At 33.9% G+C, this 24,235-nt stretch overlaps 1 protein-coding gene across 17 annotated transcripts in view; it reads right to left on the bottom strand.

Annotated features, from left to right (window-relative positions):
* Nucleotides 1-24,235, bottom strand: part of gosr1 (golgi SNAP receptor complex member 1) — a 42,229-nt gene that overhangs the window by 14,160 nt on the left and 3,834 nt on the right. For 10 of the 17 annotated variants that reach the window (XR_015508166.1, XR_015508167.1, XR_015508172.1 and 7 more), the window contains 4 exon segments: nucleotides 23,576-23,666; nucleotides 22,752-22,859; nucleotides 21,984-22,075; nucleotides 17,267-17,341 (listed from right to left, as the gene is read on the bottom strand). Coding sequence is in view for 6 of the 17 variants with exons in the window: in XM_087282153.1 (XP_087138279.1) it covers nucleotides 17,267-17,341; nucleotides 21,984-22,075; nucleotides 22,752-22,859; nucleotides 23,576-23,666 (366 nt within the window). In the remaining 11 variants the exon portion in view is untranslated. 17 annotated transcript variants of the gene reach the window in all.

The following is a 24,235-nucleotide window of genomic DNA, read 5'->3' as shown; positions in this document are numbered from 1 at the left end:
TACGCCCACAAAAAAAAAAGGAAACAAACAGGATAGTGCTGACAAGTGGGATAATGGCGTCTGGTGCTTCAGAAGCATTAATAGATGAATTTAATATCAAAGAAAACAGCATTTGTAATATAGGAATATTTTGGATTTAGAGTCAGAGACATGGAACAAAAACAGGTGTATTTTAAGAGCTGTCGCAAAATTGTTGCCACGGCTTACAGAATATTTATCTGAAGCATGAATTAAATTAAAATCGGCTTGAAGCTTGAATTAAATCTTAAATCAAATCACAATATCTGTCAAAAATAAATAAATAAATAAATAAATAAATAAATAAAATAAAAAAGTCAAAAATCAGACTGTTGTTAAGTCTTTGGTAGTTTGATAGTTATATTTTTTCCGACGGTGAAACATCTTGTCTAGTCTAGCATCTTGCTATCTTTTGTACAAACAAAAACAAGTGCAAAACAATAATGTGAGACCTTTGCACACTCAGTACAATGTAAAATGAAAATGTTTAGGATGCCTTGCTTTATGGTATAGTTCCCCAAAATAACTCAAAAATAAGAAAAATAAATATTTTTTTTTTAAATGATTGTGGATATTACATTAATTCTAAAAGCTTTGTATTTTAAACTGTGCACATCGGTAAAATTCACAAAGCTCTTTTATCAAGCAAATATGTTAAATGTGAAAAATATGTATTAGTTATAAGTTAAATAAGGTTAATTTTGAAGTTTAACAAACTGTCGAACATTCATAAATGAAAGGATTCAAAAGTCTGATTTAATGCTTAAGTCTGGTTCAATGAAATAGAATACAAGCGATCTTAAATAAATCTAAATCTAAATCTTTGGGGGCCATGGGCTTACCCAATTTCAGATATTACTACTAGGCTGCCAATTTCAGAATTTTTTAATACTGGTTAAACAAGTCCAGATCAGAATGCACATAAAAGCAAATTTGTGTATCCCTACTACATTGACTGCCCTGTTATACTCCCCTATTAATAGTTCAAACTCTCCCTATACAACAGTTTAGGTGGTATTATAGTTTACAACAATTTTCAAAATCAGGCCCTATAGCATCAAACTAATCAATGATGAACAGCACTTTTTCTTAAATGGACAAATTATGCTTTATCAATGTTTACAGATTTATATATAAATAGATGATTTTTTTTGCATCCTTTCAACAGCTTTCGTTGCCCAGAAACAATTTTTTGTGATATTTACAAGTATTATCCATAATATGTATCCTGGGTTTCCCAGCCTCCCCTCCCCTACTCCTCTAGATTTAATTCTTGAACCAGTATCCATGGGGAAAGGTATGATTTTGGTGTTTTATGACAAAATATGATACTTGCAAAGAAGCTCAATGACATAGAAAAATGGGAAGAAGACTTAACAGAGAACAAGTGTGGGAAAACATTTTGTACAGGGTACATTCCTCATCTGTGTGTGCTACATATTGTTGGATTCAATGCAAAATACTTCACCGTTCATTGGACTAAGGTCAAGCTTTCAAAAGTGTACTCTGATGTTGATCCTCTCTGTGACCGTCACAAGGCTCTTGCAACACTAGCACATATGTTTTGGTTTTGCCAAACTGGTTATTGGTCAGAAATATTTGGGACAATGTACAAAGTAGTTCGGCAAGCAATTAAACCTGTATCTACAACAGCACTACAACAGACCCTCCAGGGAAGACGCCGTATTCTACTATACTGAAAGTCATCTGCCCCACCTTCTCAGTCCATGTGGATTAATAACGTTTTTCAATTTATAAAATTGGAACAAATTAGACAGTCTGAAGGGTTCTTCTAAAAACTTTTATAAAAGTTGGGGTTCTCTCCTTTAATGTATACCCCCAGGAGAAATCTATACCCCCTGCTTTCTGGATGATAGTTTTACATTCTTCGTTTGTTGAGTGACATCTCATGTGAGATCAAGACCAGGCTTTTAGCTTGGTGTATAAACAATTGTTTTGGTTGGTACAAGATTATTATTATTAATTTATTATTTTTATTATTTTTTTTCTTTGTATTTTTTAATATATAAATATATCTGTGGTCAATAATTGTCATCATCATTTAGATCCTTGATTACCTCTTTCTCTTTCTCTGTCAAAATATATAACAATATAGGAGAACGTGTTGGTATTCTGTCACCTAGCTTGCACTCTAAACTGTGTATTGCATCATCAAGGGAAAAGCCTCAAGGTGTAATTCTTGCTGTGTTTTTAGATGCAGAAGTAAGCCTGAGCTAAAAGATTTACTGTAGTTCTTCAATGACTCTGAGGCAGACGAGCAATGGAAAAATGTCAGGGTCTGGCACGATGTATGAGACACAAAAGATCTACTGGTGGAGAAAAAAATCCCTAAATCTCATTTTCTGCAGTCATTAATGGCTTCATTAGCATAAAGCTAATTTAAACCCATTCTTCCTTCACCATCCACTGACTTTGTCACCTTCAAATGCAATTTCTGCAAAACTTTTTAACTTGTAACCAAGCTGAGAAAAATCATTTTGATTCTCACTGAACTGCATCGGTGCAACAAAATACAATATCTGCTCTCATACTCTGATGATCAATCTAGATACAATGGGGATAACATAATTTTGAACGCGCCATGTTTTTTCCTTGGAAAAATATTTCTAAAGAATCTGTAGACAAGCAATTGAACCAGATTTCAGTAAAAAAAAATAAAAAAATATTAAAAAAAAAAAAATCCTCAAACAAAACCCTCAAAAATCTGAAAAATGTGTGATAACAATGGAATGACACAAAGAGAAAGTGCTGAACTGCTGAAATGTATTTGATGATTTGTTTTTTGTTTTTTTCATATATGGATTTCTTTGGTTGGTAACAACATCCAGTGAAAATTCCAAGTCAACAGCACCTTTAGAAATATGTTTTCTGAGAAAAATGGTGATGTGTTCAATACTTATTTCCTATGCCACCAACTACATGTGTCAAACATTTACACACAGAGACTCAGTATTTAGTAGTGAGGCTTGCTTTAAGACACTAGTACTATGACTACTTGTCTGACCAATTTTTTTTTTAAATCACAAACCTTTCTAGTGCAATATTTCCAAACATAGCCACACTTCAAATCATGTGGCTAAGCATTTGGAGGCATGCAAATTCAAGCATTTTGAAGGTGTAGTTTTCAATGGCAAAAAGCACACATTTCCTTCAGTGTTGTACTTGTGCATTTTGTTTTCTTGTATAATTATTATTATTAATAATTGCATGCACAGTTGAAGTCAGAATTATTAGCCCATTTTTTCCCCAATTTCTGTTTAACAGAGAAGATTTTTTCAACACATTTCTAAACATAATAGTTTTAATAACTCATTTCTAATAACTGATTTATTTAATCTTTGCCATAATGACAGTAAATAATATTTGACTAGATATTTTTAAGACACTTCTACACAGCTTAAAGTGACATTTAAAGGCTTCACTATGTTAATTAGATTAACTAGGCAGGTTAGGGTATTAAGGAAAGTTACTGTATAATTTGCTCAATTTGTTATTGTACAAAAACATAGCTGAAAGGGGCTAATAATTTTGACCTTAAAATGTTTTTAAAAAATTAAAAACTGTTTTTATTCTATCCGAAATAAAACAAATAAGACTTTCTAGAGAAGAAAAAAATATCAGACATACTGTGAAAATTTCTTTGCTCTGTTAAAGATCATTTGGGAAATATGAAATCGTATTAAACTATCAAGTTTGTTTTGTAAAGTATATGTGATAATGATCAAATGCTTTAGGTCATTATTTAAGAATTTCATGCTTTTATTTCATTATTTAGAATGCATATATTTAATTGATCAAAAGTTCTGAAATAAATGCTGTATCCTAGAACCTTCTATTAAAAAAAATAGAAATTGTATAATAATTTCACAAAACAAGACTGAAGTAATGGTTGCTGAAAATTCAGGTTTGGCATCACATGAATAAATTATATTTAAAGATCACACAAACAGAAAACAGTGAATTCAAATGACAGCTAACAGCTGTTGCCTTAGAGCCTATTTTAAAGGTTCACAAAAGACCAAAAAACATTTTTTTGAGATGTTGACAGTCATCTACATTTCAAACAAATTTGTTTTTCCGGTTTGAAAAGAACTGTTGAACTACATCCTGGCATTTAGATCCTTTTGTAAATTCCAGCATGGAGACTGGATGTCTGTACCGACTGGTACAATGTGATATTTTTGATTCTTCAGCATTAATTCATTTGAAAGCCTTGGTTCGACGAGTCAGCGCAGTCTATTGTGAATGAGGTGCAACTTTATTAATATGCATGACAGCTTCGAAGACTCCTTTCACCTGTTACAAGTGTTCAGACAGCACAGAGACGCCACATTTATAAACGCAACCCATGTCTCCAAACCATTCTTCTTCTTCCACTTGTTTTCATTATGGTTGGCAACACAACAGGGTAATGCTGAAAGCTCAAAGACATCATGTTGTACCCGACGGTACAGACATCCAGTGTCCACGCTGGAATTTACACAAGGATCTAATCGTCGTAACGTAGCTTCAAAAATTTTTTTTAAACCATGAGAACGAATTTGCTCAAAATAATGCAAAAACAATCAATTCTCATTTTTTTGTGAAATATACGTGTCCTAATAGTGTTTTTAGCAACATGGGACACATATATGACTGTCAACATCTCAAAAAATGTGTTTTGGTGCTTCGTGACCCTTAAAGCCAAGGAAAAAAGATAGAAGACACACCCTCTCTAATTGCCTGCTCTAAAAACCTGGAGCTTGCCATTAGACGTTTAACATGGTTTTTAAATTGGGAAGTGTACTTAAATGAGTCCTCATCATCAGTCATGCAGCCAGTCTCTCTTTTTTTTCCCTGTAGCTGGCACAGAGAGGAATCTTGCTGGCTCATCAGAAAAGCCTCCTCATTGTTATTGGCCGACCTATACGAGAAAAGATTTATACCCCAACTCCACAGAGCTGACAAGAGGAGAGTGAGAGAGACGTCTGAGCCACAGGATGGTTGGCTCCATCTGGTGGATCATACACCTTATAGAACTACAAGGTGGAGAGGTTATACCTTGCAAAAGATATGGTCAACAGTTTAATATGCCAATAAGCTAGAAGAGATGGCTCGCTGATTAAGAAAAGACAAGTTCGTGGTTCACGCTTGATACCTATCAAATGCCTCAAACATGAATTTGCTTCCTGGCACCACATGGAACGAGCGAGTAGCACTGTGGGCTTGATAATGGAATTACAAAGGTACAGTATTTGGCACAAGTTACTTGTTTAATGGTGTGCTTTGTTCTTAGCCTCTATTCACACCATGATAAGTGTTGCAGAAACTAAGACCCAAGGTCATTGAAGCTTTACTAAACCACTTTTATAATTGTGCCTTGATCTATTTGATTGTTTTAGGTAGGAGAGTACTGAATCTCCAAATCCAGTGAGAGAGGGAATCAGAGTGAGAGGGGGAGAGTCTCTTTTCTAGATAAGCTAATGGACTCTAGCTGAACGGGGACGAGTCAAAAGCATCTTCAATTCAATAAATAAATGGACATCTTGGAAACGCTACAGTGTTCTGATCCCAAGTGTATGCCTTAAGTACTATAACAATTTCCTACAATATGATAACAGCTTTAAAAATGGAATCAAGGGATTCCAAGGGATAAAGTAATTGTATTTAAAAGTCCTAAGAACAGATCAGCAACCAATTGGGGTGCACAGAAGGGTAAATGTTTGTACACAATCCAAAACCAAGGCAAAGAAATGTTAGGTGTAAGATTGTAGCTTTCAAATTATTTAGGGTGTTTTTGCTACAGTGTTATTACTTAAAAAGTATTGGGTATCATTATTGATCACATTTCTGTAAAGTGTTAGTATTGTCTAGGTTTAGATTCTTGTAATAAGCATGATTTAGCACACACTGGGAAACCATCAGAAAGAGATATAGTTGATCCATCAAAGCACTCAGTTGGCATGAGCACATCATTAACTTGAGAGTTAGGTATAACTCTGACACCAGTTGAATCGCTGACAAAAATCAAGCAAATCCCTTCAAGTGTCAAACAAACACCTATTCTCTTATGGAGATGACATTCGACTCTAAATTTGAATTCAAAGTTGAATTTAATACATTTCACTACCTTATTTAATACCATCAAAAAAAAGTTTATACCAGCTTGACTTAGAGCTGCAACTGTAGTGGCGTAAATTAAATATCTTTTCAAATGGAATAACATATTGCAGATACCTTACATTTAAGTAAAACAGAGGGATTAATCAAGATGTCACAATGGGCCTTTGTCCACAGTTTAATAATTGTTATACATGTCATCAATGTCAATAGCCACTCTTCTAAGAACAGTTCGGTACGGTTACGGTTGTTTCTCCACTGAGCCTGGAACACATTTTTCGAAATAAAACAAAGACTTTCTCCATAAGAAAAAATATTTTAGACATACTGTGAAAATTTCCTTGCTCTGTTAAACATAATTTGGGAAATATTTAAAAAATAATGAATTATTAATTCTGATTTCAACTGTATTTAAATATGGAATGAACTCCCTAACTGCATCAGAACAGCAGAGTCACTCGCTATTTTCAAGAAACGACTAAAAACTATTTAGTCTCCACTTCACTTCCTAATCTGCAATTGCCTCTCTGAATATCACACTAACTGTACCCAAAAAAAAAAAATACTAATACTACTAATACTTTCCTTCTTAGACTTTACAGACCTGAAACTTGCCTATAGCACTTATTCATTGTTGCTCTTATAGTTGTGTAAATTGCTTCCTTGTCCTCATTTGTAAGTCGCTTTGGATAAAAGCGTCTGCTAAATGACTAAATGTAAATGTAAATGTTTAACGCAGCAAATGCCGGTTCAGCCACAACCCAACACTGGAAAACACCCATACACTCTTGCATTTACACACACACACACACACACACACACACACACACACACACACACACACACACACACACACACACACACACACACACACACACACACACACACACACACACACACACACACACACACACACACACACACACACACACACACACACACACACACACACACACACACACTACGGCCAATTTAGCTTGTTTAATTCACCTATACCACATGTCATTGGAGTGTGGGGGAAACCGAAGCACCCGGAGGAAACCCACGCGAACCTGGGGAGAACATGCAAACTCGACACAGAAATGCCAAGTGACACACACGAGGCTCGAACCAGTGACCTTTTTACTGTGAGGTGATCGTGCTACCCACTGCGCCACCGTGCCGCTCACTATTATAATCTAAAGGATCAAAAGTGATTTTATCACAATGCTATGTAGAACTACAGTGGCACAACCATTCCATGGCTATTTGGTCAGATAACAGTAAAACCCCCATCAACAATAAAGATTTTGCAGCTCCTTTGTCCATAAAATTTTCTTGTCTTGAAAATTTTTTTGTCTTGCTTGGGTAGAAAAATGGTTTGGGTACCAAAACCTGGTGAAATATGAAACCGGTACTGATATAACTGGTATGTACTAGAGATAATCAAAATGCAAAATTCATTGCCATTAAAATGCCTGAACCAATAATTGAAATAAATGTCCTCTGGTGCTGTGACATGAATGTAAAAAGCATCAAATTCCTCGACATCCATGCTGCTATTAACTGCATTCACTGGGGTGTCAGAATGATACAAAAAATAATTTCCTCAATGAGAAAACTTGTGTGAACATCTAAAGCTTTGGTTACAAATCCAAGTCATCTTTGTAATAGTATTACTGTTAATTTTGTTTTCATGTTTCAAATTAAAAGCACAAATCGTCAGGAAATAAGACCATTCATGGTCTATGAGCAGAAACAGAAACATTACTTTCGAAGCAAATACTTTGATATATATTTTTAGCTCCAAATGAACAAAATTTGTAAATAATAAAATGCTTAATCTACATAGCATGTGTATTATACTGGATGTAGATTATAAAATGCTATTAAAACAGTTAAAAAGGTTTGGTAAGCCACATGCTAATCAAATTCTGAGTATGACTTTTCTGATTTTTTTCAAATTCAAAAGAGTTCTGCGCTCTTTGCACTGGTTGCCTGTGTGTCACTTTGAAAATTCTTCTCTTAGTTTTTAAATCTCTAAATGGCTAAGACCTGTCCTACCTGTCAGACCTGTTGACTGAACATCAGCCTGGTCGGTCTCTTCGGTCATCAAACCTGAGACTATTATACATTCCAAAGTCTGGGCTGAAATGCAGGGGTGACTGGGCTTTCGCAGTAGCTGGTCCTACTTTGTGGAATGCTCTGCCCTTCTGTATTAGGTCTTTTTCATCTCGGTCTGTTTTTAAATCTAGGTTGAAAACTTACCTTTTTGATTTAGCCTTTTATCAGAGAAAATTGTTTGTTTTTAGCTATAATAACTATCAGTGAAATTGTTTGTTTTTAGCTTTATTAACTATTAGTGAGAATTGTTGGTTTTAGCGATAATTTTATACTTGTTCTTTGTGATTTATTGTTCAGCACATTGGTCAACCTTTGGTTGTGTTTAATAGTGCTATATAAATAAAATTGACATTGACATTGACTTTCAGAGACTATCATTAACCTGCTAGCTGTATCTGATGTGAATGGAAAAAAGCCAAAACTCACACAGGCGTGACTGCAGAGTCCTTCTGTTTTCACACACACACACACACACACACACACACACACACACAAAGAGCTGTGAGTGAAAATCAAGCTTCCCTGCTTACCCTGTGCCCGTGCCCCAAGAAAGAAATGTGCTTAGCACTTCAGATTTACTGCAAAGTAAGGAAAACAGAAGAACGTAACAAACTGCAAAAATTAAAAAGCTACAGTTACAGAAATTGCACAACCTAAACATATTAGCTCGTAAGTGCTTTGTTTTCATATGTATTTTTTTGAAAAACTAAATAAATAAAATAAATGTTGCTTAATGACAAACGGCAGACTCACATGTGAGCTGACACTGTTTACAACAGAAGAGAATGCATATTGCTCATCTAAATGTTACTTGTGCTTATCATGGATGCTGGCATAGGTATTAATTTCATTTTGCCTGTACATATTTTATTTTACTCACAAAAATGATGCAAGGATTAACAGATTTTACCATTAACCGCGCTTTAATTTGTCACAGTTAAGTTTGTTATTTCCATAGGAGGCACGTGACTTGCACACGCATATATAGGAAGTGATGCGCAAGCTCACACCTTCAGGAGAACACAGTGCAAAACATCTCACGCTGTAGCGTCTTTCAGTGCAATGTAAACAAAAGATGTGTTAGACGAATTATTACAAATTATTAAAATTATTATGTATATATGAACACAGATGATAACAGCAGTTCATTTTAATACATAGCTAATTTATAGCTTAAATTTACATTAGACAAATACTATTTTTATTCTTATTTCTTATATTTATTTACTCATTTTGCTGTCATTTATTTTCAGTGTAAAATTATTACTTGTATTTAAAATCAAAAACTTTTTTCCCTTATTTTTCTAGTCTAAAGATAGAAATGGACAATTTCTTATATATATATATATATATATATATATATATATATATATATATATATATATATATATATATATATATATATATATATATATATATATAATTATTTTGTGCTGTATTATTTGGATACTGAGCAGCAATAAATAACACTTTAAAATATAAGGAGCTTTCATGTGATTTTCTAAGCCAGAAGTGCTTTGAAAATAATGAATGAATAATAATCATGATAACCGAGAAACCGTGATTATTTCTTAGACTATAATCGTACAACCAATTTGTGTGTGTCATTGGCTTTTTACAAATCACCAAGGAAACCATATCAGCTAAAATATTACTTAATGTTCTTTCTGAGAGCCTGAGGGTGAGTAAATTTACATAAATTTCTCATTGTAATAACTAACTTTTTTAGATATTTTGGAATCAACCTGGACAAAAAGTCTATATGTTAACGAGAAGTTGATCTGTGTAATTGCTTCAAGTCTCTTCTGGACTTAAACAGTACTAATATGACCAGACATTTCCAGTAAATGTATAACAGTTCTACAGTTATTTATTTGCTGCAAAGCCCTTTCTCATATAGCAGCATTCCTGTTATACACATAATTTCAGAAACAATCAAAAGTGTGTTTAAGCTTTTTGTAGGAATTTTCTTACAAGGGTTTTTGGATAAACTTTTTAATTTAATTAGTTGGTCAAATAAAACCAAACATGCTTAAACAAACTGAATGTACCTGGACCATACCTACATTAGATTTCATCCAGTTGATTGCATTTTGCATGCTGTAGCCTAAATAAAGCATTTCTACAATGTAAATAAATATATCCATAAATTACCAGTTTTCTATACTTGGTGATTTATGTTTTTATTTCCCCCCATTTATTTATGCTTTTGAATTGCATTTCTTGAACTTTTAACCTTGAAAAGTTAGAAAACCTGACTTTAAAGTTAGTAATGGTTTTAAAAAAAATTAGTAATGGTTTAAAGTGATATATTGTTTGGGTTGGTGTTGTATATTAGGATACAGAAAGCTTGTAATAAACTGTTAATACATTTTCTGTTATTTCTCTATATACAGTATAATTTCTAACATATTATTTCAAACAACTAAAATGTCAATAGAAGTCACTATGCTAAACTGTAGTGTTGAATTTTCAACATCGAAAGTAAAAAGACCAGAGATCAACATCCCATAATGCAATTCATAACCATAAATAAACAGAAAAAAACATGCAAAAAATACGAAAACTGTTAATTAATAGATGTTTTTTTAACAGTGTAATATCACTTCTTTATTTTCGCCATTTTTAATCCACAGTTGAATAAATTAGCTAACAATGTTATATTTTAGACACAATATTGTTTTTGTCAATTTTGCCAACAAACCTACCTATAAAGCCACAGGAAAACTGTTACACTCAATTCACACGGTGATTGGGAGGTTAATTGGAGAAAAGCATAGCTGCTACCATAAACATTTTGCATTTCAAATAAAGTAAGAGAAATTCATTTAAAGATTTTTCATAAAATATATCTAACCAATGTTTTACTTTCCAATTTTTTTTAGATATTGATAAAGAATGTTCATTTAGTAAAAAACAGTGAGGAATCCTATGTCACTTATTTGTTGATTGTCAGAGTGTGTAATTATTTTGGAAAGACTGTTTTTCTAATTATTTTGCTAAAAATAATTAGTTAAAAATAATATGTAATCTATTACAAATCTGTTTTTGGTGTCTTGTGAATATCTTCGTTTGTTTTTGTTTTGTTTTGTGTTTTATACTTATACTAAAATTATCTTTGGAATTGTTTTGTTGCCTGTTTTTGCTGTATTTGTAAATTACTAATGCACAATAAACCAAAAAAAATCTTCGATGAACACACAGTGGTGTTTCGTTTCTAAATGAATCCACGTTTTAAAAGAATCTGGTAAACGAATTATTCAATGGCCCACTCATACAGAGAGTCCTTAACTGACTTAGCAAATGAATTAACCATTTGAATGATTGAAATGAATAAAGGTTTTTGACTGTGCTATTTTCTTATTTAGAGTGTTATTTCATTTGCATAAATAATGTTTTACTCAAATATAATCATTTGAATAATTTTATTTATTCATTTTCCTTCAGCTTAGTCCCTTTAATCATCAGTGGTCGTTAAAGCAGAATGAACCTCCAACTTACGTTTTACACAGCGGGTGCCCTTCCAGCTGCAACTCAGTACAGGGAAACATCCATACACACTCATTCACACACACAAACAGACTACGGCCAATTTAGTTCATTAAATTCACCTATACTTTATGTCTTAGAACAAAGTTGAGAAATGTCAACTAGCCCAGCTGGGACACAGCAACCTTCTTGCTGTGAGGCAACAGTGCTAACCACCGAGCCATCGTTTCGCCCTTGAATAATTTTATATTTATTATAATAAAAACATTAAAGTTTTAATTCACCCCATATTTAAAAAACATAGAATAGCCTCTGATCCTAAAGAAGTTGCATTATTGCTCACTTTTATTTTCATCCCATCTGAATAATTGTTTCCACAGTCTTCCACCCTGATTTCTCTAAGTGCTCGATGTATCTATGAGTCAGACTGTCATAGCTGTTAATGTCTTTAAATGGCATTCCTGATGGCATCGACTTTACTGTTTACACTGGAATGGGTTCAAGCAATAACACCAGAGATTACTTCCTCTCTGAGAGCGGAGAAGCACATAAAAGGAAGATGAGGAGACAACCACAGGCCAAGCCCTACATGCACAGCTCTTGTTTCCTATTTTTTCAGCTTATGGAATTATAGTACGTCAACAAATACTAACAGCTTAAAATTCTGCTTCCAATTTTTTCCATTGATAAATACGAGAAAAAGTCGACAGAGGTTGCAAATTAGAAAAAAGAAATGAAAGAAGGGCAAATGCTGGAAGAGTAAATGTGATGTGGCCTGTGTTTGGCCCTCAGCAGGCTCTAGTGTGAGGCACTGAGCTGAGAGAAGTCAGGGCACACTGATGCTGAGAAACAGAGTGGGCATGTGGCCAGGACTGCAGATAAAAGGGAGAGGGAGAAAGAAAGAAAGAAACAGAGAAAGAGAAAGACCGAGAGAGAGAGAGAGAGAGAGAGAGAGAGAGAGAGAGAAGGAGGTGCATAACACATTCAGTATTCAGCTTGCTTACAGACGCAACTGTGCCAATAACCAATCCGCACAGGAGGAGCAGGTCAATGGTGACTCGCAGTGAATCAAGCATGCGTTCATACAGCAAAACAGTCACGACACTGTGATTGAAAGCCTCCTTTAAGGAGATGAAAATAGTCATGGATCATTTAGTTCAGTGGTGTGAAGAGTCAAATCTAAAACTTAACAAAAACTAAGGACATGATTATTGATTTTTAAAGGAATTATACAGCAGCTGAGGTGACTAATATCAGGATGCGTAGAATGCGTACTACAATTATTTGGGTACCATTAGTGGCCGTTTTTTAAACTTTGAGGCAAACTGTGAAGCTGTTTGAGAGAAGGGGCACACTTTTTTGTCGCAGGAAACTATCACGTTTCCACATTGTCCCCAATATGCTTACTCTATTCTATTGTGCTTTTATTTAGTCTATTCTATCCTTCGCTCTGGAGGCATGGTTTGGAAGTTTGTCCCTCAAAAACAGGAATAGACTGAACCAGATTAGGTGGTCTAGCAGGTTGATTGCTGAACCACACAGCTCAGTATTGAATCCCTTTATAGTGGGCAATAGGGCTGTGCAAGTTTAGGACAATATCTAATTGCGATTTTTCTAACAGATATAGTGATTGCGATTTGATTTGTGATTTAATTTTGTGGTCAAGCTTCAGCTCAATAATCTATAAGCTCTGGCAACAATTCTGCGAAAGCTCTTTAAAATTACCTGTTTTGGTTTGGGGTCTATGACCAAATTTATATTTTCATTTTAAAATGCTGCTGCTGCATCTCAGTGTGGATGGGGGAAAACGGTGATTTTACTGAATATCAGTTTTAATAATCAATAATTGCTATTTTATAGTATATCGTACAATATGCATTTGTACATGCTGGTCTATGATTAATAAATGCTATACAAGTATTGTTTATTCATGATTTATATTAACTACTTGAGCCTCATTGTAAAGTATGACCAAATTATGATGTATCCACTACTGTTAAAGTTTGGGCTTGCTAAAATGTGTTCTTTTCTTTATATTATAATTTATTTTAAAAAGCCATTTATTGCAATTGTCATCGGCATATTTGGAAAAAATAGTTACTATTGTAAGTATGAATTAGAAATAATATAGATTTTTAAAAGAAAAAATAAATATACACAAACAAGAAGTATAATTGAGACCATCATCTATAATTTGCAATGTTTCATGGAAGTGGGCTGTCTATTGGCAAGTGCATATATTAAGGGCCTTTCTGTTCTATTGCATACAAAATAATAATACAAAATAGGAACACAAGTCACTTAGACATGCAGCTTTCAATTCTGCTTTGATATGCAAAAGTAGAACAAAAAAAGAAAGTGTTAAATTCAGGATTGGTAAGAGATATTTTGTCTCCAACTTACAATTTCGGTCAACATTTAAAAACGCATCTGGCTAGCTTTTAAACAAACATGTTTAAAAGCATTCGACCACATTGGACTTAACACTAAAAGCAAATATAAAGAATAAAAAAACACATCCTAATGTCAGGTGTAAACAAGGTATTAGATCAATAACCTCAGAGCTCACATTGCTTATGTCTTAACCTTCTTTCTCTATTAAGAAAAAAAGAATGGGATTCTTCCTTCAGGCAATCTACATTGGTTGATAGCAGCCACGTTTCCACCATTTAACCAATTCTCAATTAGTCAAATTGGGTCTTGTCTACAAACAGCAGTTTACACTCACTTATAAGGACAATTCAATTAAAAAAAGCCCTTAATAAGTGAGGGTTTTAATCCCATCTTCTATGTGAGCTAACTTTCCTGAAGCAATAATCAATCAACATGAGTCTTTAAGGATTTAAGTGTAATATTTGTCTCTGTCACGGGTCTCTTTATTCTCACCTCTGGCAAACTGATACTGTGAAACCTTGCTATGAAACAAATGACCCACAGCAAATGCTCTGTCAAAATCTTTACCGCAGCCCATCGATTCAATTTAATGTTTTAAAACCATTGCGAATTTTACATCCATTCTTTGTTGTGGCAAATCACCCCCTGCCTACACTAGCAGCCGGCGCAGTCGCTTACGATGACTCCACAAATTCAAGTCATCAATTTGACACATAACAGCGCAAGAGAGACAAGTGGCCTTTCTGACTTACTGATGAATGAGTGTGTGTCTATTAAAGGTAACCTTCCTTCGTTCCTCAGGCAAAGTGGCTGTGACTGTGCGTGTGTGACGGAGTGCTACGCTTAGAGTGTCTTATTCTCTCCCGTTCACCTGAAGCCCTCACTTCAATTTAAGTGGACTCCTCGGAAGTCTACTTCCTCTCTTCAACTGCTGACAATCTCTGGAAGGACTAGACATCTTTACTTAGTAGGGATGAAAGTGCTGTATAAATGTAGGGCTTCAAATACGATCGATATAAAGATATAAATCTTAATATGCCTTAGTATGGTTATGAAATTGCAAAGCACAGTGTTAAATAGAGAAGCATTTAAAGGTCCCGTGAAGTAGGGCTGCACAAAATATTGTTTCAGCATTGATATATTGCAATGTGGTCATTCGCAAAAGTCACATTGTAGGATATGCAATGTTGAGTTTGTATTATAATTTATCATTTGCATGTGTTTTTGATGCCTGATATTGTGTATTTATTTAAAAAAAACATTCAGGTATAACAAATTGTACTATTTGACCTTAATTATGATACATTTTTTAGAATTACTTTTATTTTTATGATTCAGTTACTGTTAGACTCAAGAAATTATTTTATTTCAATTTTATCTTTTTTTATTCTTTTTTTAAGTACTCTCAATACATGCAAATACAGAAATACGCTGAAAATAGCACAGACCACAACGAAAACATGTTAGAGGACCCCAAAAAGTTTATAGATTGCTTTTTTTTTTTTAAGATTTATTTATATATATATAGCATTACAAAAAGTACTAAAAAATAAAAATAGACCACACTAAAAATAAATCACACCAATATAAATTGTTTCTTAGATTTTATGGAGATGCATTCCCATTGCAGAATCATCCCAATTGATCTAACATTATAAAATCTTTCCTAATAAAGATATTGAGTCATCTGGTGAAATTGTATTCATATCGCAACATGCAGTATATCATTGTAAAAAATATTGCAATGTTAGATTTTTCCAATATTGTGCAGCCCTATTGTGAAGTGCTTTGAAATTTGCGTTTTTATTTGATGTTTGACAATCTCAACCGAAACGTGGAGAGGGTGGGAAAAAAAAAAAAAAAAGAGTAGCTCCTCCCCTTTTTTTAAAAACAACCAATAGCGTTTTGTTTCATCACCATTCTGCCAGTAAAAGTGGCTGAACACAAGCAAATCAAATGTGAAGTGTTTTGAAAGGGGAGGGGCGTGTCAGATAATAGAGAGCATTTCATTGGTTATGATTTGAGAAATTGAAGTATGAGGTGACATGAATGAAATCAATTTGATCCATTTAGGTGAAAGTGTCAATCTACAAGCTTTAGATGTTTATATCAGTTTTACATCTTCTAAATGCAAATTGTCACTGTTTTGGAGCAAAGAAGCATATACATATCCTATCATCATATCATATATACATATCCTAAAAACTAACATTACTGATAATAACATCTAAAATGCTTTTTTTTTTTTTATTTCATAGGACCTTTACTTTTTCTGACAAAGGTTCAATGGTTCATTATTTGGAGAGAAAAAAAAGAGGCGCAAATATTTGTATTGTTAATTTAGTATTATAAAATTAGTAGTAGCAGTGGAAGTAGGTACTAAATAATTTTTTAATGCTTTTCTTAAATACTTTTTTACATTATTCAGGGTTCCCACTCTTTCAGGGACATCTAATTCAAGCACTTTCAATGACTTTTTAAAAGGCTATTAATTTTTTAATTAAGCACTTTTGCTATTCACACCCGAGCATATGTAGTACCATGAAAGTCCTTACTGTTCCTTACATTTCACTTACACCTAATATTTATATTAAAAATGGCAGAGTAATTCAACCTTTTTAAACATAAATTATCAAATTCGTTGAATTAAAATATTAAAATTTGATTTCTGAAATATTTATCAAATGTGCTTTTTTGTCATTGTTATTGTGCAATAATTAAATGTATGATTCTTTAATTAAGAATGTCTCAGCTTTTTAGTACTGTTTTTTGACAGCAGCATAGTACAATTGCTAAATTAACACCATAAAGCTTTTTTTTTTGCTTGTTTTTAAATTTAATTCAAGCACTTTCAAGGATTTGAGTTTGTTTTTAAGTACTTCCCAGGCCTTAATCCATATGTCTGAAGTACTTTCAAGCACTTTAAAGAAGCATGGGAATCCTGATTATTAGACTAGCAATTATTTTATATTTTTATTTTTAAATATGATTTTTTTTTTATCATTACTACTATGATGATTTTATGTGGTCAAAGTTGCCCCATTTTCTTTTCTTCTGACCATATTACACTGCAATAATAAACCAATTAAATGCCATACAAAATTGATTTTCATCAAACAAAGCAGATGAGTGAGGCTCTTACTTTCTCAGGTGTTCGTGTTCTTTCAGAAAGAGCTCTGTCCGCCTGTTATTCACCCCTGAGCCACTCTTATATGTCCTGACAAGAGAAAAGAACATTAATTAGCAATTAAACAGAAACATGCTATCACTCAGTGCATGAACTTCATCTTACAAAAGCCTGGCACTTCAGATGAGGTGGGGGGTTGGGTTAATATTGAGGTTTTTTCTTCATCCTGTGCCATGCTCAAGCTCTCTCTCTCACACAAAGAGCATTTAGCGTTAATAATGCATGAACACAGTGCTGGGAAGAGCAGCCCTTTCCCAAGAGTTCATCGGAGAAATGAAAGACAAACACACCCTTTTGGCTTATGCAACACCTGCTTGGCTTTTTTAAGAAGACACCCGCTGGACTGACAGCGCAAATTAAAACAAATCTTCATATAAGATGGAAGAGTTTACGATGGTTGTTGGAATGGAAATGTCAAGCTGAATGATGACCTCAGACCAACTAGACTCCACCTTCTGATGGGTTTTTCCTCTGCACCTATTGTAAACAGACTGATGTAGAGGGGATATTAATTCAGTTTCTATGGGATTACACCTGCTCGCTGGTCAAATCAACTGTCAGTCCGCACCATTCAAAGCGACAGGGTGCTGACAGCCAACTTAATCATTCCAACAAGGTTTTAAAGGGCAGTGCACTAAATCACACTGGGGGCTTTGTCATTTCTGCCTGCTGACATTTCTATAGCTGTGTGCTGCTGATCGATGGGGAGTCCTGTAACCAGAGGAGCGTGGCACGCACCGCACGAACTCAAAGAGTGAGGTGAGGCTTCAGCGGTGGGCCAACAGAAACTAGAACCATCCTAGACTGCACGACAGAAAGTAAATGGATTTAAATGTGCAAACAATACCTGACATTGACAAGTCAAAGAGTCAGTTACAAAAAAGTGCATTGCCGCCCTCTGGAGGTAAATATGAAAAGTACACCTTATGAATGATTAGAATCCTATCTTATGATTATCCATCAATCTATCTGCACCAGTATGAAAAAAAATAATAGATGAAAGACCGTTCAAAATGTTTGGGTCAAGAAGTTTGCTTTATGGAAATCATTTATTTATTCAGCATTGCTAGAGTAAACTGAATTTCTAAATTAAAAGACGTCAATATTGTTATAACAGAAATCTATTTGATATTAAAATGTTTCTAAAAGAACATCAAAGAACATTCTGGATTTACCACTTTCAACAAAGATAGTCATAAACCAGAGATGCCCAAAGTAGGGTCAGCACAAAGTTTGCCCATCGTAACTTTTGATTTGGTCCACCATAGCATCTTAGAGGAGAGTGAGAATGAGGGAGAGGTTTGGGGGGAGCCTTTAACACAGAGACCGTCATTTCTAATTTGACGTGACCTTTTTTGATTGTTCTATTGCTAAGCTTAAAAAAAAGAAACTGAAATTAAATGTTTAAATTAAATGTTGTGAATTATAATTATTTTTAAATGTAAATAATGTCACTTGATGGATAGAGGTGTTTTGCTTTTACTGTAATAAGCTCATCATAAAATGTAAAAATATTGTATTAGTTCATATAAAGCAATGTTTTCCAGTCATTTTTGAACATTTTTAAATAAAGTTAAAAATGGGCATTGGGCACTAATGTCATAAACACTTTCGTAATTGCCAAATCAGCACATAATAATTTCCGAATACTCAAATGACACTGAATTCTGGAATAATTACTGGTAAAAATGTAACTTACTATAATTACTAAGTTTTTTCATCAGTAAATAACATTTTTTAATATATTAGTAAAGTAATTCTACATAATTAATATTATAGATAAATCTAAAAACACAAATAAACTTACCTAACCAAAATTTTGGTCACACTTTATATTAATTCACTTTAACTACTAGATACTTAGATCAAACATAAGTGCATTCATATCTGTATTGCACAACTCATGATATTACTGAGGTGGGAAGGTAGGATTAGGATCAGGTTTGGTGGTCTGGATTTAATAGTGGGTTAAGCTGTAAGTAATGGGTCAACAGTGTAATTATAAATGTAATAATTACAGATAAAATGAGATATAATGTACAATGTAAACACATGCATGTACACAGGGCTTTGCATTAACACCCGCCAACCAGTCACTCCCACTAGCCACTTTGGCTGGTTGAAAATTATTTTTAAATTGTGGTTTTCTTAAAAGTAGGGTTCGACTAAAAGAATGACCCAATATGCGTGCAAATGTTATCTTAAAATGGAGAAACAGCACGACTAACAAAAAAATTGCATTCGCATGAGCAGAAGAAAGCAGATGAATACCGAATGAGAGGATAATCACTCGCGCTAACAGCTGATGTGGTGCACGCGACTGTTTAAATCGTAAAAATTTTAAAAACCTTGAAGCACGCGTGCCTGGAACGCAACTGTGATCGGATCTCTTTCAAATAGTCAGGCAAAAAAGTAATGCTAATGTGCACACAGTGTTGCTGCTTTCAAGAGCTCCAAATACGTCTTTTTGTAAGCAGCACCGGTTGCTTTCACTTTAAACAGATTATTAATTGGCTTTAACCGTGTGATCATCCTTCCATTATGACACAGTATAATTTTCACCTGCTTTCTTTTGCTTACGGTTATTTTTGTTTATATGGTTTAATTATCATTTTTTTACAACAACATTGCTTTAATATGAGATGAACTCTCCATTTATGTGTAGTTAACTGGTGATCTGAGAGACCTTTAGCGAGGACAGATTACTGTGCATATTTTTGATGCATGACAACAATAATTTTTAAAAGTCAATTGCTTTTCTTTGGTTTTTTAAAAGAAATGTTTTGTTAAATAAAAATTATAGTATACAGCTCTATTTAGCTTGTTTGACCAATTTAAAATTTGTGGCTAAGAAATCATTTTTGTTTGGTGTGGTCAGGGATAAATTAGGTAAATCCTTAATTTTTAGTTCTGAAAAGTCCTGAAACCATGACCCATGTTCATACACAACACACAAAACGTAAAATGAATGAGAAGGCATGTGGACATAGCAAAAATTCTAAATCAAGTAATTTTAGCATGTCAAAGTCATATTTATGCATATAAAAATATTTTCCCAACAACAAAATTTTGGCTATTGAAAATGCAGAATGGCTAGTAACGTTGGAAAACTACTAGCCACTGTGGCTGGTGATCAAAAAAGTTAATGTAAAGCCCTGCATGTACATAAGTGCATTGTACTAAATGATTAATTTTAAAGTAAGCACAAATTAGTTAAGGCCACTTAATATGAAGTAGGACCCACATTTTGCAGATCACTAAATAACAATATCCAGGACAAAGATGTTTACTTTGCTCTATGCCTGTGATATATCATTTTATTAGAAACTATTTAGGCTGAACTTGCACATTCTAACAGTAACCAGCACAGATTCAAAGTGAAACGAGTGAAACCTGTTCAACCTGATACGATCTGCTGATATGCTGCTTTCTAATACTTGGTAAACAAGTTAACTGCTGGTCTGGTGAGATGGAGGAGGTGAGTGAACATGAGGCTGTATTTACTTGAGTAAATATGGTGTTGCGAGAGATGGATTGAGGTCAAATCCAGTTTGAAGGCCAGTTTATTTTGACCGAAAAAAATGGGTTCAGTGGCAATTGCAAATAGCAAAATAAGAGTTTTTCTCATCATATATGGTACCACAACATCTATTTCAAGGTGCACAAATGAAAAAAGCGGCCTGCAGAGGTGCCAGAGCATTGCAGCTCAGATCAATAAGTCATTATCCAGTCAAGATCTCAGGGTTACAACCAGAACTACATCACATCTGTGCCTGTAGATCTCCAAAGAAAACTTGCAGGGCCTTTGTGCAGTGCTTTATCAGATAGACCACAATGACACTGTAATATAACCTCATCTCAGTTTTCACATTTTGACATTTAATTAGCAGAATTCAATTTTTTATTTTTTTTGCAAAGATCAGAATGAGAGAAACAGATTTCTACTATTACTATTGTTTACTTGGTTTAGTATGTTTATATATATATATATATATATATATATATATATATATATATATATATATATACATATATATATACACACACACACATACATGCATGTTCCTTTTAATGCAAACTTTATAAATGCTTTGGCTATACATTTCTAACATTTGTCATGCCAATCCGCTTGTTAAGTGTGACGTCACGCGAAGCGGCTTCCAGGTCCAAGCGCTCTATACAACTGAATGGGGGACTCATGAAATGGTAATAATAAACGTTTACAAAGTGATTTAATGCTTTCAAAAATCACGATCGCAATATATATATCCATGCCTAATATCCGATGGCCAGAAAGTGATTTTTTTTTTTATAAATTGTTACATTTTTGGTATTTGATATGCAGCAAGCCCAGAGATTGCTGTGTACACTATGACTTTATATAAAATTAACTTTAATGTGTGATAGGAACAAAACGTGATTATAAACGAATGATTTTTCCACTCAAATGAATGACGGCTTGGACCCGGAAACAGTATTACATACGTCACAAACACGTCACCACTTAACAAGCGGATAAAACAATTATTAAATTGAAACTCAATTCAACTCATCGGCATAAATCATGTTTATGGTGAAAATCATTCTGTGTTTTTAAATATGCTTAACTACACATTAGATGAGGTTGGTTTCCAAAACTGCCACTTTTCAGACAATTTAAAAGAACACTCACTCAATGTCTTTTCTCACAGATCCCAAAAGGTCCTCTCTCTCCCTGATTGCCATGAAGTTTGATTTGGTTTTATGAAATTCATGTGTGTAGTCCTACAAAAGAAAACAGGGTACAAGAGGTATTAAATTTAGAAGCCAGTCAATGTTAAATAAAGGAAATTTCTTATTATCTTAAAGATAAAGTTTTCATAAACACTACTGTTCAAAAGATAGGGGGTGGTGCTTTTGTTCACCAAGGCTGCATTTATTAGATTTTTTTTTGGCAATTCATTTAAAAATATAATTTATTCTTGTGATGGGAAGTTGCATTTTCAGCTTCACATCATCATTGTCAAAAATCTTCAAAAATAATTAATAAAAATGACACTGTGCTCAAGAAACAACTATTATATTACTATTATTATAATTATTTTATTAATAATAATATTGTTGTTATTAATAATATTATTGTTATTGTTATTTTTATCAGTACTAAACACATTTGTGCTGCTTCATATTTTTTAGATGAATTTTTCAAGATTTATTTTATGAATATAAAAAAGAAAAAACAAATTGCTGCATTTATTTAGCATATAAGCTTTTGTTACATTATTAATTTAAATAGTTTTATTAAATTGAAAGCATCCTTGTTAAATAAAAGTGTACATTTTTTTGAAAAAAATCTGACCCCAAGGCTTTTGAACAGTGTTACATAACAATAGTTGCCTGGCTTTTATGAACAATCATGTAACTGCGATTTATTTAAAGAAATAAGACGTAAAAAAGTCACCTGTAGGATGTCTCTGTGTCTCTGGAGAGTGTGCATCAGAGCAGCGTTCAGAGACGTTACTCCCGGTGTGCTTGTATATTCAGCCATCTTGTCATTCACCCCCGTCAGCTTTAAAAAGTAATAAAATGTGAGACCAAATAAGACACTGATCAAATTAATAATGTTAAACAAATTTCAACTAATTGCAATTCAACAATTTGCTATCATTAAAAAAATTACCGAAATCTGCTGTACAGATATTGCGAATGATCACTAAAAATATCATTAAATATTAAACAGATTTGTTTTATTAGTCTTTTCTAACTGGGAAGTATATCAGACAGATAAGTTTTCTGTCACAGCATGATGAAAAATATTTTATAATAAACACTGCGGATGATCTAACTATCATGATGTGGGTGTTCTACACAAATATCAGTGTGGTTTGTATGTAACTTGAATATAATATTGGATAATATTTCTAATCTGACACTGCACAAATTATAGTGAACAAAATTAAATATTTTTCTAAACATTAACTCATTTGCTTTGCATTTATTAAATGGAAAATAATATCTATTTTTTCCCAAATTGAATTTAAAGGGTTAAAATTCTCAAAATAAATTATTTTTGGTAGTTATGATTAAGACTGAAGTTAGTAAGAAGACCAGTCAGCGTAAATAGAATAAAATTTTTACATGTCATGTACTTATGACTCTCTTTTTGATTTGTAAATCAAGCAACGAAGGAAAAAACCTAAAAGGTAGACTGACAACACAATTTAGGTGCAGAGTGTACACGTGTCCTATATACTGCACCAAAAACTGGCATACTGAAAGCCTTACTTTTGCAAGTAACTGCTCAATCTCCACAGACATGGTCTCAAACATTCTGTCCTGAGTGGAGTTGCAGAGCAGAGGTGTTGTATCGGAGCTACTGAAAACAGAGGGAAAAGAATTGTGTTATTACCTCCACCATCTTTTTATTATTTATCAATAGGGATGTAACGGTATTGTAAATACCGTCATACCGCAATATTAAATTTTTTCGATATTACCGAAGTCGCATGACTCGGTAAAACTATAGGTCTTCAGAGAAAATTTGCTCAGGCGAATGAAGCGAACGGGAGGTAGCTGAAACTTCATTTCCCATCAGCCCCGGCGTGGCCATAATCCTTTGCGGTCTGTTGTCGCTACAGATCCAGTAATGCGGAAATGGAGTGTGCTGCTAGTAGCGGAGATGAAAAAAAGATGGAAATGATCGAACCTAAAGCGGGTGTTGTCGCCGCGCGCGTGCTGAATAGCGGTGCTGTCGCGCGCGTTCTGATCAGCTGTGTTGTGGCGCGCGTATTGTAAAGCGCCGAGGGGGGGTTGAGCGCGCATACTCGAGAGGTGTTGTCGCGCGCCTACTGAAGGGCTGGACTGGACGGAGGTTGTGTCGCGTCGCGGGGGCACTTTTGATCGTTTTGGAAGGGCATTTTCTATCCAAGACTAAAAAGGGCATGC

Source organism: Danio rerio, chromosome 15 (assembly GCF_052040795.2).
Source record: "Danio rerio strain M-AB ecotype USA chromosome 15, GRCz13ab, whole genome shotgun sequence".
NCBI lineage: Eukaryota > Metazoa > Chordata > Actinopteri > Cypriniformes > Danionidae > Danio > Danio rerio.
Note: the sequence above shows the minus strand (reverse complement) of the source record. Positions and strands in the feature narration are given on the sequence as shown.